General features: G+C 39.8%; 2 protein-coding genes and 1 long non-coding RNA gene across 3 annotated transcripts in view; 2 read left to right on the forward strand and 1 right to left on the reverse strand.

Annotated features, from left to right (window-relative positions):
* Positions 1-285: 285 nt before the first annotated feature.
* Positions 286-3,075, forward strand: LOC125315673. Its single transcript, XR_007198952.1, has 3 exons — positions 286-427; positions 726-2,693; positions 2,991-3,075. It is a non-coding gene; the product is annotated as an uncharacterized LOC125315673 (long non-coding RNA).
* A 1,565-nt stretch (positions 3,076-4,640) lies between these two features.
* LOC115744911 (adenylate isopentenyltransferase 5, chloroplastic) lies at positions 4,641-6,723 on the reverse strand. Its single transcript, XM_048281418.1, has 2 exons — positions 6,341-6,723; positions 4,641-6,163 (listed from the first exon to the last, which is right to left on the reverse strand). Exons 1-2 carry the CDS (start codon positions 6,347-6,349, stop codon positions 5,159-5,161), a joined length of 1,014 nt encoding a protein of 337 aa, XP_048137375.1. The 5' UTR covers positions 6,350-6,723; the 3' UTR covers positions 4,641-5,158.
* Positions 6,724-9,337: 2,614 nt separating this feature from the next.
* The window catches only part of LOC115744905 (UPF0613 protein PB24D3.06c), a 30,639-nt gene continuing 22,152 nt past the window's right edge, over positions 9,338-17,824 (forward strand). The window contains exons 1-2 of the mRNA XM_030680309.2: positions 9,338-9,359; positions 14,084-14,087. The gene's annotated coding sequence lies outside the window, so the exon portion shown is untranslated. The remainder of the gene's footprint in view (positions 9,360-14,083; positions 14,088-17,824) is intronic.

The raw sequence follows: 17,824 nt of genomic DNA on the forward strand, positions 1-17,824 counted from the left end.
AAAAACGTGGTTAATTTTTAATTTTAATTGATTGTTGTCGCTTTTAAAGGAAAAAAGCTAATTTTACTTGCAACTGATATATGAAAATGCGATTGTACAGTTAATATGAAAAAAAAAATCTATTTTTAGAATACATATGTCATGTAACGACTATATCATAACATAAACCTAGATAATTCACAAAATAAATCCGAAGATTTTAATTAACTCCAAATGAAAGAAAATATTAAATAAAGTTACTCAAAAATAAAATGGCACGTAAGCTCACTGGCCAGCCGGCGAATTCGTTATTATTGAAACGAGCGCTCGGAATTCAAAAATCAAACATACCACCGGTCCGGCGACTGATCGCCTCCTGCGCCGTCGTCGTTATCGGAGGTGGCGGTTCGCCGCCACTCCGAGGCTGTCGCCGGCGTCTCAATGCCCGGTGAGTGCCTGCTCTTTGTTGTGTCATTAGCAGAATCTGATTCTGCGGGATTGTGCAAACGAAGGGCAAGTAATGGCTTTAAGGAATCGTTGCGCAATTGTTCTGGTTCGTCGCGATAAGCTCGCAAATTGCAATAACTTTCTCCTGCGAAAAGCGAAATATGGAATTGAATGCACTAAGACAGAGGATCGGCCACAATTTGACGTAGAAGATGAGATTGTCATCACCCCCACGTTATTTTTGGGCATTTTCTTCACCTTCAACCCTAATGGAAGCCAATGCGGCTCTCACTTTGCAGGAAGCTTCACGAAATTTTACAAGGAGTGGTGCACAGAAGATCGACATCGTCCAGGTGCGATTTAGGTACTTGTTCTGTGCTAATTTTGAATTGTACGCTGTTTTCGCTACTTAATTTGAATGTGACTGGCTATGAAGGATTATCTTGTACGTATTAGCTGGCTGTACATTAGTCTATTCTCTTATGCGGAAGAAGTCATGTGTTGAGTACTATCTTTGAGAATATTCAGTGAGCATCTTACGCCATGCCTGCGATGCTGGCATTGTATGGTGGGGTTAACGAGCAGCAACTACGCATGAATGACAAACTATGATTCGTAGTCATACCCCTCTCCAACCGATAACGTGGTCTATGATGTTGATACAATATTTAGGTTGTTTCCGAGACATGAGGATGAGGCTTGGGGTATAAACAATCATTTCTGCTGTTGACAATTTACCTTTCTTTTGCAATTGTTCACAACTGAAGTAACAGTAAGGGCCTCTTCCTTCCATAGAGCTGTTGTTCTTAGAGAAGGATAGTCTTAGGAAGATTCTTCTGCCACTTATTTGAACCAAATAGGACAATAAAAAGGAAGAAGAAGAGGAGAAGAATCTTTTCTTACTTCACACAAATGCAATGTGATTGGGAATATGCAGAGGGGGGAAGAAGTGTCGAACCACCGCCCCATGATTAATATGCTATTCTTGTTCCCATGCTCTTCATTTTTCTTCTTCTTTTCACTGGGTGAGACAGTTGATAGTGCCATGAGGATTCAACATACATCTGAACTCATAGGTTAGACCCCGCGGAATCTCCTTTTTGTTTTCTTAGTGAGCCAATTTCGCCAAAATTGTCCAATATTTGTTGAGGTAGCATACTCGTAGTTGAAAGTTGATTCTTCATCCGTTTCTTGTTTTCTCACTGTCATTAAATATAACTAGGTAGTCGCTCTTAGCAGAAGGTTCCCTGATAACATTCTATAATCACATTGTTATAGGTATGTAAGAACCATTTATCTTGATAGGATAAATAAATGATATAGGAGAATGGAGATTTTAATTAATCAGGCAAGAAATTTTATGTCAGGTTGCAGTTCCAGGCAGATGCATAGTTAACTGCAACTTTTTGCTATTTTTATGCCGTGAGATTCTGACTAAAATCAACCCAGATTCACATAACGCATACCAAAGGGAAGATTAGATATTATAGAAAGATGTGTAATACAGTTCAGTTTACTTGATGATCACAGTCTGCATGTTGAGTCCATGCCGAAAAGGTGGCTCTTCAGAAATTTTGCTACAAGAATATTGTAGCTTCATGCCTTGTTTGCTAGATACTGTTCATGGTGTTGTCCTTTCTATTTCATCATCCTAACTGTATGCTGCATTTATCCAAATTTTCTGACCCTTATCAAATCTTAGCTTGTTTGATTACACTAATGTGAAAAATCAATATGGAAACTTGGTTAATGAGGGAATGTGGATGCCGTTTTATCTTGCATACACATCTTTTAATTGTGCACATGGTAACTTACACGTAGTGGTTGGGTTGCACGATATTGGATTTTATGATGAGCAATTTCTAGGAATACCTAATGGGGAAGAGAAAAAGAGAATAGCAGAACAAACATAAAGCTACTAGAATAACATGGAGAACAAAGCAAAAAAGTGCTCATGGAACAGCACATTCAGAAAGAGTACGAGGAATGTCCCATGATGGTTCTCGTAGGAGTTTGAGGCATATGATTCTTTGGCACGAGGCAGAAATTGTTCCATTCTTGATGTAGACTCTTCTAATCATTCTCTGTGATATAAACTTTGCATTTGAATATGATGAGGGTTTGAGCGTCATATCAAGTTTCACGAGAAAACTTTCATATTTGGTTGTAAATTGTAATTTGAGGAGGAAATGATATTGTGGACTAGCTTTTAATGCATTGTCCTTCAACCCCAAGGACTACAATTTCGGGATCACAACACGCTAAAGGTAATCCAGGGCTCTTATCGGATGTTTTAATTTTTGTGATATATTGCCAGTCTTGTTTGTACTTGTCCGAGCAGAGATGTCAAGTTTCACATGATTTTGGAATGAAATAAACCAAGGATTGCATCATTGCATGTAACTTTTTGTTTAGAGGAATGAACTAACCAAAACAGCAGCTCTAATTTTGTATAAAATGCCTCTCATACAGAGTTTGATCTTTTCATGTTTAAAGCCTGTTCCAATACATTAGGCTATAGAAAAAATGGCAGAATTATAACATTGAAAATTTCTGGCTTTCAGGAAATATGGAAATAGGTAGCATGCCGATCACGTCAGCGGTTAGTTAACTGGAAGAGTGCCAGTCTGTGCACTACCATCTGTCATTAATTGATTGACACCTATTGATTATGGTACAATTCCGACAATGTCTCAATAATATGAAAAATTGATTGATGGACCTCTGTTTGATCTTTATATTGTCCTGGCACAGAATAAAGAGTCTTGTTTATGAATTATTTGAAGAAGACAAGCATTAGTAGGGCAACTGGGACATGTACAAGTCCCAATCAAACTTTTTCATGTTATCACTGAAGAAATGATGATGCTCGATACTCAAGCATCTTTCATCTTGTTTGGTCGCTTGCAAGCCACATATTATTTTAGAGGCATGAAGATATAAACCAAAAGAAGTGTAATTATGCAAGCCAAGAGCAAGAGATTGAATTAGCATTCGCACACATAGACAATCAGTTTGCAGATGAAAATATTGTCCATTGTGAATGCTGAAGTACATCAATATGTATAGTAGAAGAGGAAGCACTTGGCTTACCTAGTTTCCAAATACTTGCGTTTCTGAAATTTTGACATCTTACAAATAAAATTAACTGCTGAGCTGAATAATCAAATATTGATGCAAGCATTGAACTTGACATATAATCATGCATTATGATCTCATGAGGACTAATACAATTCTATCCTTTCTGCTTGTGTGGTTTGTGCTTTATTGTTCCCTAGGTCCAGCGATTGTGACTTAGGCAGTTTGTGGTGCTGATAACCTTCTAAATTTACCGTATAAATCAAGCTAGTCCTGAGGTATGTCTAACCCAAACATTCTGCATTCTTATTGCTATTAGCCTAAACTAACATATTCTCCTGATAGTAATTGATTAAAAAATGAAAGGATGATCTGTCCAGCTTTTTATATCTCAAGGTCTATTTACTGAACACAACCATACTAAGTGCATTTTTAATTAGTGAACATATATTGCACAGAAATTAGCACTAACCTATTGGAAGGTTCCAATCCCAATTCAAACTCTCTGTGGAAAGACCTAATTAACAATCTAAGTTACCAATTCTACCTCTTGTTGCTTCACATAGAGGAGTTACTTCGTCTTGGCAAAAATCATGCAGAGAAACATACATCTCTGACTTCTGTGACATTATTTAATCTCCATACCATTTGTGAGATCTCATACAATTAAAACCCCATTTAAAGCAAGAGATTATTAGCTTCCTTCTGTAAAGTTGATTCTGACTACTCAATTAGCCTTTCTTGCCCTGAATGAAGCCTGAGAACTAAAGATAGTTTTTTCCCTTCTCTTTGGTATGGGTCCTCCGACCTTTTTCTGATATGGGGTGTGTGAGTGGGGCATAAAGGACCTTAGGCCCCTACCATTTACAACAGTTTGTTCCATTCACATGGTTCCATCACCCTGTGATTGCATCCACGTGGGTGCTTGATTCAATTACTTTGGGGAGGGTCAAAAAGTTCAATCCCCACCGATCGAGTTTTCATTAACTGTCAATCATCAGAAAACACACTCACTTTCATCGCATTTGCATCTATTCCCAAGAAGAACTTGGGAGTTTTTATCACTGCTTGATCATGAAAGAGTGGTGGATGAATACGAAGACACCTTGAAAAGAGATTCCAAATTCCAATCATGTGGATACCACGTAGCTATCATAGGCACCAGAAAAATTACAACTCATGTGAAAAAGATGTTACAGGCACACCAAGAAGGGGCAAAATAAAAGGAAAATTTAGGGAAAAGACTCGTAGTGGGTTCTATGAATTTATTGGACGATTCTGAGACCTTCCAGTGTTGCATGGACCCCAAAAGAGAGGCCTATGCATCATGGTCTGATGCAGCTTCAAGCACACGATAGTATGGAAAAAGACTAAAGAAGGAACGGGAAATATACAGCACGGATCACAAAAATGGTCCCCAATCAGTACTGGCCGCCAAATCAAAGTACTTGACGGCCCTTTTAACATTCCCAACTTGTTAAGTGATTCATTCCCTCCTTTCTTTTTTACTCCTGTAATTGACATAACAAGAAAAGTCAGGTGGACATATAGAGTAAACAAATTGTCTGACTCGGACATTGCCTCAGGGCACCATCATATCGATGCTCTCCTAATCGTGCGTCTCTGTCAATACGGTTTTGGGTGCGCCACACCTCTAATGGGTTGCAGCCGCAACTGCTGCCATTGGGACTGGCGGGGTGATGGCCGCTGTGGCAGTAATATTTGGTGATATGATGGTGGTGCTAGGCGCGTCATAGAGGAACCTGTCCACGATCATGGAACTAGGTCTCAGCACCAACCTTTCCCATGCTTCAGCGGCGGCCTCTTTCGATCCTCGTCTCTCGAAAACCTCTGTGGCATCAATCCTATGCATGTTCCAGCTCCACATCTCATATAGCCTGCGGATCTTCTTTCGTTGGTCACGAGCCAACAAACAAGTGTTGTCCTTGATCTTGGTAATGCTTGCCTCAAGAAACCTTGCCTTGGTTTCGTCATCGGCATCGGTTGCCTCGATCCTCAAGTATTGGTCCATTTCCCCAACTCCAATTGCTCTTCTGATCCCTTTGGTATTGTCTGCCTCGGGGTTGTACATACTCCTAACCTCGTTCACCAATCCCGCTTCTACCATTCGATCCACCCGCTCCGACACAAAGGGGCGTAGGACCGGCAAAGAAACATCAACCCAGAGGAAGCAACAGTTGTGCCTCAACCTAAATTCAGGATCACCATCCACTAGAGCTTCAATGAAGGAATTGGATCCGCCTGCGATTATTGGGACCCTGTCTCGTCCCGAGATGGATCGCAAAGCTAGTGATGTGTGGTACCTAAAGTCCGTGGCTGTGAAGTCTGAATCAGGGTCCACAAATCCTAATAAATGGTGAGGAATTTCTCGGCACTCCTCTTTGGTGACCTTGTTGGTGACAATGTTAAGGCCCTTGTAGACTTGGATTTTGTCGGAATTTATGACCTCACCTGGAAAACGGGTGGCTAGGTCGATGGCCAGCCTAGACTTGCCGGTGCCGGTTGCTCCCATCACGAATACAACCTTGTCTTTCCTGAGATAGAACGGATTCATGTCGACCGGGCCTTGAAAATTTAGCAATGGCTGTACTTGCTTGCAAACAGCTGACATAGCTACTTTCATGTTATGCCTGAAAAGCTGAAAAGAATGGGGGACAGACCATAAGTTAGGCCTTATATAATATGCTGGGCGCAATATACATGACAGAACAAGTGAGAAATATCTTTGTGTTTTTCCTGATTATTACGATATAAATGACAAAAGGACAAAAGCATCAAGAGACCCACTGATTTTTTTGGACCACCATAAACATACCTTTAACATCAAAAAACGCGGCGAAACTGTAGAGTCAAATGACCTGTACGTCCTCGTTTGTATGCAGAAAGAAGAAGAAGCAGAAGAAGAAGAAGAAGAAGAAGAAGAAAATGGGAGTGCGATGTGTGAAGATTAGGTGGTGGCAAGCGGGTTTTTTAGGTATATGCCAAGCTAGGATAGTGTCTGCTTCTGTTAGGAGTACCGCAAAAGCAAATACCAAGTATTTGTCTTCTATGTCTGAACTTGGAAAAGGTACTGTGACAGGGAGAGCACTTCAAAGAGAGAATTTGTTGGAGGACATGATGAGTTAGTGAGAGAGAGAGAGAGAGAGAGAGAGAGAGAGAGGGAGATATTAAGGAAGAAAGATTAGATACACATCTCTCTCAAAGCTCAATCTGCACAATATAAGAGAAGCCAACCCTATTTATACATGAAGCAGTAGGCGAAGATTCTTGTAAGCTTTAAAAAGATTGTAAGGTAAATTTGACACTTTGCACCTCAAAAAGCACTTCAAAAAGCGACGTCTTAAGTTCGATTCTAGTTCAACATAACTGCTCATAGTCGAGTCGCGAAGCGTAAATTCTCACAAACTTCCAATCTTGACATGAACATGTTTCATTGGATTAGAGAGGTTAATTCAATACATGAAAACTGATCTTAACATAATTGAAAAGGGGAAGTTTTGACAGCTAATGTTTGTATGGCTTTCTCCTTGACCACAATTAAGAGGGCAACTTGCAGCCCCTTTAGTCTGAGCAGTAAAATAGCTTAATAGGGGACCAAAATGAAATTACCTTTTTCCTGTAGATGTGAGCCAATATCTATTGAATCACTAAAGATGATATGGATCTCATTACGTAGCCCCCATGATCAACGGTCCAAATGGACCTCGTCTATAAGTCATTTTTTCGTTTCCTCAAGTGGCTCAAAGTTTTTGCTTCCATTTGTCTCCTTTAGCCTTGGTTGCCCGGGGGTTATATGAAGCCAGGGGTGTGACATCGCTTCAGTTCGAGGGGCTAAATGGTGAATAGAGCTTGGCTTCCCTTATAGATTCGAGAGACCATTGAAATGGACTAATTTTAGAATTTATTTTTCATGTTTAATGCTAACCAGTGGCATAAGTACTTAAAGCATTTACATACAAAGCAATGAGGAAATCCCAATTTCATCTTATGTTTCTACTTCCAGCAAATATTAGTGGATGGTAGGATCATCCACGAGGCTCTTATTTGTAATGCAACTATACATGACAGTCGTTCATTGGCATAGAGTTTCACTGGCCATTGAACAGGAAATTCTAGAAAATTGTGGCGGGTTCCACATTAGCGGTTGCATGACATGGACATCATGTTATTAGGACCATTTCAAGTATTTAATTTGTGATAATTAGTCAACTCATAGTAGGTCTATGTAGTGTGCCTTTATATGAGGGTATCTTAAGTTCAATTTTTAATTTGTTTATTAACACTTATGGTTAAATTATGTGGCCTAATGTCCTTGTCTACATAAATAAGAGAAAACACAGAACCCACATAACCAACATAATGGGTGGGCGAGTTGTTTTCAATAAAGCAGTGGGCAAAAGGAATTTCCTTTTAGTGGTTCTTGATACTGCCTTTAGCTTTTAATATCATGTGAAAAGACTAGCCAAATAGTACCTTATTCACTATATTTCATGTGGATTAACGGCATTGCCATAGAACAATTTAAGGGTTTTTTTATTCATACTCGCACACATCCGTCGGCTTTTATTTAATTATTTGATTAAAGCAGCGTCATCATCAGGCATAGAAACTAAGTGCAAGCTATTTTTAGTGATTAACTAAGTTAAAGTATAAGAATAAAGGTTGTCGATTAAGTGGCGGTGGGTTTAGAAGGACTTGGGAATCTGAAGATGATTGACGATGGTGCAATTTTTGATTGACTATGAACTGAAGAATCTCTCTTTACAGACTTTAACCCAGATGGATTGTCGTTTCAGGCCGAGGATTTTTCCTCTTTTTGCCAGTCCCTCCGTTTGTGGACTTAATGCTCTCGCTCCTTAGTGCATGAAATTGTTCTAATTCTTTATGATTGTGATAAGACAGTTGAGAGAGATGAGCACAAACAGTTGAAGTAATCAGGGCCGCAAAAGTACCGTACGGCCAATGGCTGATACGAAACAAAGCGGTTGGATTGGGAAGCATAACCTTTTTGCGCTTCGGAGTTTTCACCTTTTTCGTCTGGATAACAATTTCGTTTAACTTTGTTCCTTACACTTTGTGACAAGAACACCCTAAATACAATTAAGGATATTTCACATCGATCGTGAAAAGTATTGATGATCAGTTTAAGCTAACTTTTAGGATGAGAGAAATCTAAAATCGCCCAACACTAATATCAAAATATTTGTCATAGGCCGACAAAATTCTTGGCCGATGAATAACACTGTGGTGCCTGGCGATTTGAGAACACCAGGCCAACTTTCCTTATGTAATTGTTCCCAAAAACAATAATAGCATCTTTGTATCCAATCATACCACATTCAATTTAACTTAGGCATTTAATTTCTCGAGCGAGAAACATAGAACACTTTAGTGCGAAAACTAATTTCGGCATGCCATGGCCTCATTAGGACAGCGAGATCAACTCCCAATTAGTTTGTGCATGGAGGGCTAGCCCCGCCTTTAGAGCTCCTGTGAGTTATAACTGTTTAATTATAGAACGCCTAACACAAACGCTCCGATAGCACTCCTACAAACTAGTTTTCTTTATCTTCCGCATCACTCACTCTTCACCTCGATGCCACTAGCTCCACCCACACGGGTATGAGGTATGAGGGAATTTGGTTTGTGACATTATTCCCCACTCAATTTCGCAATGCCCTCGTTGCGGGCTGTTCTGTCACTTCTTTGTGTTACGTTGATACAATCAATGACACTTTCTGGGGACTTACATGATGACCAACGCTTGCCCATTGGAACATGCCGCTATGCTCCTTTGATAGCTTCACCCAATCAAAGTTGCTCTTGCATCTCCAGTAACTTGTACTCTTCTTGACAAATGTGGCATCTCGAGCACTCTCCATTCTCATAGGACAAGGTAGACCACGGGATTTCCCCGCATCCACCTACTAGAGGGCTATTGATTTGATATCATTTGTTATTGGAACGCAGCAAAAATCTGATACCTTCACCTGAGGATGTTATCAAGAGGGAGCTAAAGTCCGAGTCCGTCAATATATCCAGTTAAACTTACATTTCCTTAAAAGCTTAAGCGAATGAGTTATGGGTATGATATATTAATACTGCACACCACACTAATTTTTCGATGCAAGATTTTTTTACACAACTCATAAATGTATCTCAACAAATGCAATAATTCTTATGGTGTTCACTTGAGTGTCATAAACTTCTTTTCTATCTCTTGAGTGCCATAGCTTCCATAAAAAAAAACATTCATTCAAGTGTCATAACTTTTCATAGTCACTTGAGTACCATAACTTTTTAATAGCATTAATCGAAATGTTAGAAATGTGATGTGTCATGACAGCTTGGGCGAACTGTTTTTAAAACTTATGTCATTCAAGTGACCAATTGAAAAGTTGTATGGCACTTTGGCGATTTAAAAGAAAAAGTTATGCCATTAAAGTAATCCATGTACATAAATTATGGCATTCAAATGAGTGCTGCACAAAAATTATGACACTTGTGGTATTGTTTTTCCTTGTCCTTGCATAATTCACATAGATTTTTATCATATTCTTTGGCTTCGTTTGTTTCACGGAAAATATTTTTTCAATTTTCAGTATTTGGGGGGCGGAAAGTGAGTGGTCAACGGAAAATATTTTCCGATCAATAGAAAAAACATTCTAAAATCAAGGAAAACGATTTCCATCTTTTGGGGAGGGGAAATCATTTTCCCCAAAATCTTCCTCTCTCTTGCCTCTTCCTCCATACACGTTCTCTCTCCTCCATCCCTATGATCTCGCAGTCTCTCTCTCCTCATCCCATTCTCTCTTCACTGTGATCTCACGATCTCTCTCTCCTCCATCCCGTTCTCCCCGACGAATTTGACAACCCGAAAAAGAAAGAGAAAATCTCGATGAATATTCAGTGGATCATTCGGTGAACTACCCCAGCCAGAATGCTAATCATCCTGGTTTCGCTCGCTCGCTTTAGTTCGGGATTCGCAGAATTCCAGAGCGACTGATGACATCTCCGACGGAGGCGGCGGCGTCTTCTTCAACTTGGACAGCGAGAGGGATGATGAATTTTATTTTGGGGGTCAGAAAGAGGGACGATGAGTTGATCAGCGAGGTAGGTGGATGGATCTCGTTCTTGAGCGAACCCATGGTTCCGCACAGAGAATGTGATCATGTCCTCTCTCTCTCGCTCTTAAAGCTTGAGGACAAGCTTTAATGGCGACGGTGGCGATTCATCGAGCGATGAGTCGTTGGTGTTTTTTGCAGAACTCTAGAGCGGCGAGCGCACAAAGGAAGAAGAAGCAGGAAGAAGGAAGAAAAGAAAAAAAATAAGGAAAAAAATAAGAGAAAAGACAAAAAAAAATTGAACTTTTAATAATAAATAAAAAGAAAGTAGTGAAAGAGGAAAAAAGACAAAAATAAATAATTAACATAATCATTTTAAAACAAATAAAAATTATTAAAAGATTGGTACGGGGGAAAATATTTTCCTTGCCAAACGATGGACAAATTTTTCAATCCATTTTTAGATTTCAGCTAAACATCAGAAAAATATGATCATTTTCCTAGAAAACGGCTTCTTGGAAAATATTTTTCGAAAACACTTCATTTTTCGCAAAACAAACGGAGCCTTAGGATCGGCGCATATGTTGGAATATTGTTTACTTTGTCAAAACTTTCCCATATAATTATTATGACCATTGGGCAGTTCTGAATGCGTTAGTGACCTTTCTCTTCTCATCCCACGCTTGGAAGTGACATTAGAAGTGCATGAAATGACATTAGAAGTGCAGCAATATAGTGAGGTGGACATCATATCAACTGTATTGCACTGTTGTTTTGCTGCACTTAACTGATAGCTATTGGTGTATTTTTCTTTAGTCCGTGATGGGATCTCAATCATGGCTTTCGTTTTCCCTCATTAGATTGAACCATTATCTTTACTCGATAAGGGGTAACAGCGAAGACAAAGAGGAATTCTCGGGGTGGAAAGGATCTACTTAAGGAGAAAAAACTATATTTGTTTAGTCTCTTCAATGAATGAAGCCATGCTCATGTAGTAGTTGCAATTTTATCTTCTGATAGCACATGATATTTGAACATAGCTTATATTGATGGATTTGACCACTAGTCCCGATGGGTAGACGTTTATACCCGGCGGCTTTTATGGAGAAACATGTCCCTTGGCTAGGCATTTAAAGTAGTGTATTCCCCATTGGCACGTAAGAGGGGTTTGACCACATGTCAAGATCATCTCATGACATTTCGCTATTTGCTATGATATGATCACTACCTGTCGACTTACGCCGGACAGCTTGGATAACTCTCGCATATAACTAGAGGGTCAAACAAATCAGTTAGTTTTCTAGCCCAATTTTCCATAGTAGCATATACTCAGATTTCTCTTGCTAACTTAATCATCGGAGGGTCCATCCTGGTCAAATTTGAGTTGCCCTAACCGGTGGTGTTGGTGGTAGGTTCATTTCAAGGTAAAAACTCCATCAAATTTTTCAAAACCAGATCGTATCGATAGTTTGGCGCTGTCCGTAGGAAACTTTAAGAATAGTTGTGCCGTTCTTCCTGGAATATCCTGTTCTTTCTTCAGAAACTTGCTATTGCTCTAATCATCTAAGATGGATGATCAATGCAAAATTCCTAGCTCCCAGCAAAACACGTACACTGACCTAACATCCACGAGCATGCACCCCAACCATAACATTCTCTACCTCCATCCTCTAAGTGCCCTCATGCACCACCATAACCAGGGCCGTATGGCTACCCTCCCCATGCTCCAGGTCCTTATCCTTACCCTATTAGGAACGCGAATCCTTGAAAAGAAGAAAAGAGAAAAGGAAGACAAGCAAATTTTTACGTGGAAAAACCCTTCTAAATCAGAAAGGGGAAAACATTACGGTGTTGCACTAGGCAATCTCTTCACTATGAGTATGAATATCAGCGTTACAAGCTTAGCATTACAAATACAAAAGATATTGTCCCAATACATAATAGGCATCTAGGACATACGTAGTTACGATGGAAATTATAAGTATGCTATGTAAAAAATTTGCACTTAATATGACTTTTCTCCTTTCTATCAAACTCCACAAATTCAGCATTTCCCCACTTGGGGGCTGATCTTCAAAACAACAATAATCTTTCATAGTCTTCACTTATCTTTGTAACCAAAATTGCCCTAATACGGGGCCCCCTCAGCACTAACCATATAGGCCAATTGAGGCAATGTACAGCCTCAGTTTTTCTATGGTGGCAACATTTGTTAACATATCTGCTGGATTTTCTACACCAAGAATATTCTTCAATGTCAATGTGTAACGTACGGGATGTCATAGGGCATTCGCCTTACTTACAAGCTCTGTTTTAATTTGTTATTATAGATAATAAAGGGCGCATGCGGAAGCCTAATGAACTAGAAACAATCAATGGCCATACAAAATATGCAAGTGCATGCAAAAACAAGAAATGCGAGCATGATGCCTAAAGGAGTATGGTCTCATAGAGTTCACTAACCTGTATAACATCCATTAGATAACTCACATAAACAACGGCCTCAGAAATATCTATTTTTATATAATAGATAGCTATTTAATTACATCTTTCTTTACTCAAATAACCGCCTAAATACATTGGGAGGATTTGAAATCCAAACATCTACTCCCGAGTACTAACACCAACAACATGCTCCCTCACCATTACCATCCTTAAGCCATTGATACCTGGATATCTGAAAGGAGGGTAATGACGAGGGAGTGAGCTGAAGCTCAGTAAGTAAAACAACTAATCAAACAACTAAGCTATCTAATAAGTCACTCAGTCCAGTGAAGACCCACATACAATGGACACCAAGGATCGTGATGACAAGCACTATAGAGCACACGCAATAGGTTACATCTAACAGACAACGTCTTAAACTGACATTCAAACCCTGTAATCTTGTACTGATTCTTTCAACGTTCCTGGCCGAACCTCTCACATAATCCAAACTAAATTAGCGTCGACCCATCAAGATTCAAGACAACCAACTTTGAACCCCTTATAGTACACACGGCCGAACTCCATTATAGCTTAAATTTCCAATTTGTGACCAAGGCTCAAAACCGAAGCACCCTCGTACACGTACAGTTCCATCTCAAATTCTCGTCGAGTCAACGACAACCACCACAATCCACATATAGAATGCGACTACCCAGAGCCTAGAGATACTAGATTGTCATTTAAATTCGATATGCAAACCACGAAACTTCATAAACAACCCTCTTAGCATTCGGCCGAACACCCACTTAGGACATCAGCTTCAATTCGTGTCGACTCATCAGAAATCGAGACGATAAGCTCACATATTCAGGTTACCCATGGCCTAGAGAAGCTTCCTCAAGCAACGAATCATTCGTGGAACAGCTTTTTCCCCTCCATGCATACAAAACTCACTTGTGGATATCCATATTCAAGACAATGTCTACCATTAAAACGAACAATCATCGAATAGGTTAGTAGTTAGGGTGGAAGTAATACTTGCTTTTGGCACATATACGAAGAAATAGAGCTCGAATCACCTTTCCGATGAGCTCAAATCGACACTTTTATTCTTTGAACGAGTTTTGAGTAGAAGGACTTATTTGGTAACTACATTAAATTTCTATTCTTAGAATAGAAAAAGATCAGACATACGTTTGGAAAGACCATAAAAATTTATATGCCCGATGTTTATAAAAGTGTCAGTGGAGACCATTGGTGTTTGTGTGCAAAACAAACAAATGAGATTTTTTCCTTGTCCCACATAGAGGGGATGAGAGAGTGCAAGACACTTTAAATATGAGAAGGCTATTATCTTTCAAACGGAGAAATGGATGGGTGGGCTAGATCTCACCATACCTACGTGCGGGTGTGCGAATAATTGAGCGATTTTGGTGTGATTATTAGGTGCACTTTGCACTCTTGCGTACCGCGAACGAAAATAAGCCTTAAACAATAATTATTATTATTTTGAAATTAATTACTCTACAATTTTATTTCATTATCTTTTTTAATTATGACTGTTCGGACATGAATGGTTATGTCAAAACAGCGGTTTTCACACACGAATGGTCATATCCAAATTGTGATTTTTCGGACATGAATGAGCGTGTCTACATGGGCAGCTTAGATACCAAGAGGTGTGTTCTATTCGTATTATATAATGGACAATTCTGTTCATTTTGGGCAGTTTTTTCAATTTCGTTTTCCCTTCCAAAGAGAGACATTCATCTTTCCATTGTTTCGCAGAGTTTTTTAGAAAATTTATTGAAAGTTCTATCCAGTATTTTCACCAACACTTTGTTGTATCCTGAAGGAAATTTGCAAGAAACCTATAGCAACTTCGGAGGTAAATTGATCCTAAAAGATAGTGATTATACGCATCAAAATTCGACTACATTGTTACTCCATTTCCTCCAATATCTTTCAACAATTTTTAGGATCAATTTCTCGCAACAATAGAGTTGGAAACTATCAAAGTGATGAATCAAAATATGCTCAAGTTGGATCGGTTCGACAGCAACAGCTTCGCAAGTTAGAAGGACAAAGTGATGTTTCTGCTTACGGCTTTGAAAATATTATATATCTTGGACCTGAATTTGACTCCTACTAAAGATCTTACTCCTACCACTGAATAAGAAGAACCAAATGCCAAAGAAATTGAGAGGGTGAACAAGGCAAAGAAGAAACATGATGAAGATGAACTACTCTGTCGCGAGCACATTCTGAATATGTTGTCCGATCGATTGTATGACTTGTTCATGGAAATGAAGCCTGCTAGGCAAATCTAGAATGCACTCGAATTCAAGTACAGAGCATAGGGAACAAGGTACTAACAAATATCCAATTGCTAGATACTTCGATTTCAAATTCATTGATACTAAACCCCTTCTGGAGCAAGTCCATGAACTACAAGTTTTAGTGAACAAAATTTTTGCACTCAAAATCGACATACCATTATTTATTTCAAGTTGGAGCAATTATTGCTAAATTGCCTACAAGTTGGAAGGACTTTGGGAAAAGGCTAATGCACAAAACCGGGGACATAACTTTGGTTCAACTCCATAAACATCTTCGCATTGAGAAAGAGTCATGCTTGCGTGAAAATTCTGGAATTCTTGTCTCTAAATTCTTCAATGTTTGGTAAGTCTACAGATATCCAAGCTAGATTGAACGTTGACTTTTCAAAAAGATTGAACATCGATGTAAAATGGCTCTTCCGACTAGAAAATCCTACCTAACTCTTCTCGCGGTCCTCCACCTCGTCTCTACCCATACCATGTTAAATTTCAACCATTCAGATCTTTGTAGTCTCATGGACGTCAAGTTGCCTGAGAATCACCATTGTATAGAATCTTTAGCAACCACTAGTGCCTCCTCCATCTTCATCGTCAGCCTGCGATCTTTAGCAACCACCAGTCTGGTTGCTACCCCTACTATGGCGGCCGACTTTGAGGTTAAGGCCCAACGGACGAATGTGTAGCGGATAAAGGTACAACTATTCGTGCTACGAAGGTGCGTGAGACAAAAGGGGACAATGACTATTGCTCCATACCTAGCCATGTAAGGGGATGATGGCTGGTGCTCCAATTCTGACCACAGAGCTCGTCCGTGGCCGAGGTTAAGTTGAAGCCAGCCATGGAAGAGCTCTAGGTCTGGCCATGGAGCTCATCACCGTAACGAGCCTCGTCGGTGGCAATAAGACGGATCTCGGTGGTACGAGTAAGCATGAGCCGCATGGGTAGGGTCTAAACCTAAACCTTGAAACCAATCCTCTTATAACCGACTCTCAATTTTTGGAACCTAGAACCGACCCTATTTGTCCTGGAACCTGTTTTGGAACCAACCCTATTTTTTGGTTCGATTCCAAGGTCTCCCCTAGAACCTGTTTTTCTTTTGTTTCTTTTTCTGATATTATTTTTTCTATCAAAATAATATGAGTATCGATTAACTCACCTCGCTCTAGATAGCTGCGGTGTCGGTGAGATACAAAAGAGAGGTAAAAACGAGAGGCTGTGGTGGCTAGTCTGACAACAATGAGACAAAAGGCGATAGCAAACTATGTTGCATCTTTGCAACGCCGATGATGGCGACAATGAAAGGCCAGCCGATGGTGGCGACAACTACAGAGAGAGTGATGCACTTAGGGTTGGCGAACCCGGAATGGGCTGAAATTTGGTTGGCTACATGGAAACGGGCCACCGATCAAAACTCGCTGTTATACATTGATTAACGTCATTTTTTCACATTTCGGAGTCGTTTTCATGGGTTTTTAGGCGTTTTTTTGTAGTTTTAGTGGCATTTTCGTAATTTTGTGTTTCTTATTGTAATTAGGATTAACACCATATAAAAGGATGTTTTACGGTTTTGAAGGCAGACTTTTTATTTTGTCGAATTTGATATTCGCAATTGACAGAAAGTATTGTTCCTCGTATCAATTCTTAATTCCTATTTAGCCAATTTTCGTTGTGTTTTGGCATCAGAAAGAGAGAGAGAGCGCACGACGAGATGGGAAACACGAAACAAAGGAGGGGAGGCAAGGCTGGCAAGCCAGACTAGGGTTTCTTTTTTTAAAAGAGCAGCTAAAAGTCGGTTCTAAAACAAGTCCAAGGGGGTCTCCACCTAGAACCGGGAACCACAACGGTTTCAACCGGTTCCTAAAAAGCGAAACCGTGGAACCGGTTGCCGGACCAGTTTGAACAAAAACTGATTCCCGACCCTATTTTTCGGGTGGTCCAATCCGAGTTTCGAGTCAGCCCCGATCTAGTTGTACACCCCTACTCGGTGGGAGGTTGTGGATGTCAGCTGAGTTTGTAGGTGGTGGCCATGGGTGGGTAGAGGGGATAGAAAAGAGAGATGAGCGTGACACATACTCTATTCACCTTTATCTCACTATCACATGTGATTATTTCGTCCAAGTTATATCTGATCTTATTCTACCTTAAATAGCTATCGAATATAGGATAGGATAAACGTAACTTATAGTAATTCAATTACTTGGGTTTCTTTTCGACCAAAAAAAAATTACTTGGGTTTCTGCCGACGGTCTCAAACAATAGGTAATGGATCGATTCTCTCATAAGTTGGCATGCGTTAAGAAATCATGGAAACAATTGATTGTGCATGAGAAACCCTACAATGCTAGAAACAGAACAATGAAAGACGTTTCAGAGTGGGGATGATGTGAAAATCCTATTACATCCCTCGTCATAGAAGTGGGGAGTAAAAGCAAAACAAAAAGAATCGTGGATATGGTTCATCCCACGTGT

This window comes from Rhodamnia argentea, chromosome 6, assembly GCF_020921035.1.
Source record: "Rhodamnia argentea isolate NSW1041297 chromosome 6, ASM2092103v1, whole genome shotgun sequence".
In the NCBI taxonomy this organism is placed as follows: domain Eukaryota; kingdom Viridiplantae; phylum Streptophyta; class Magnoliopsida; order Myrtales; family Myrtaceae; genus Rhodamnia; species Rhodamnia argentea.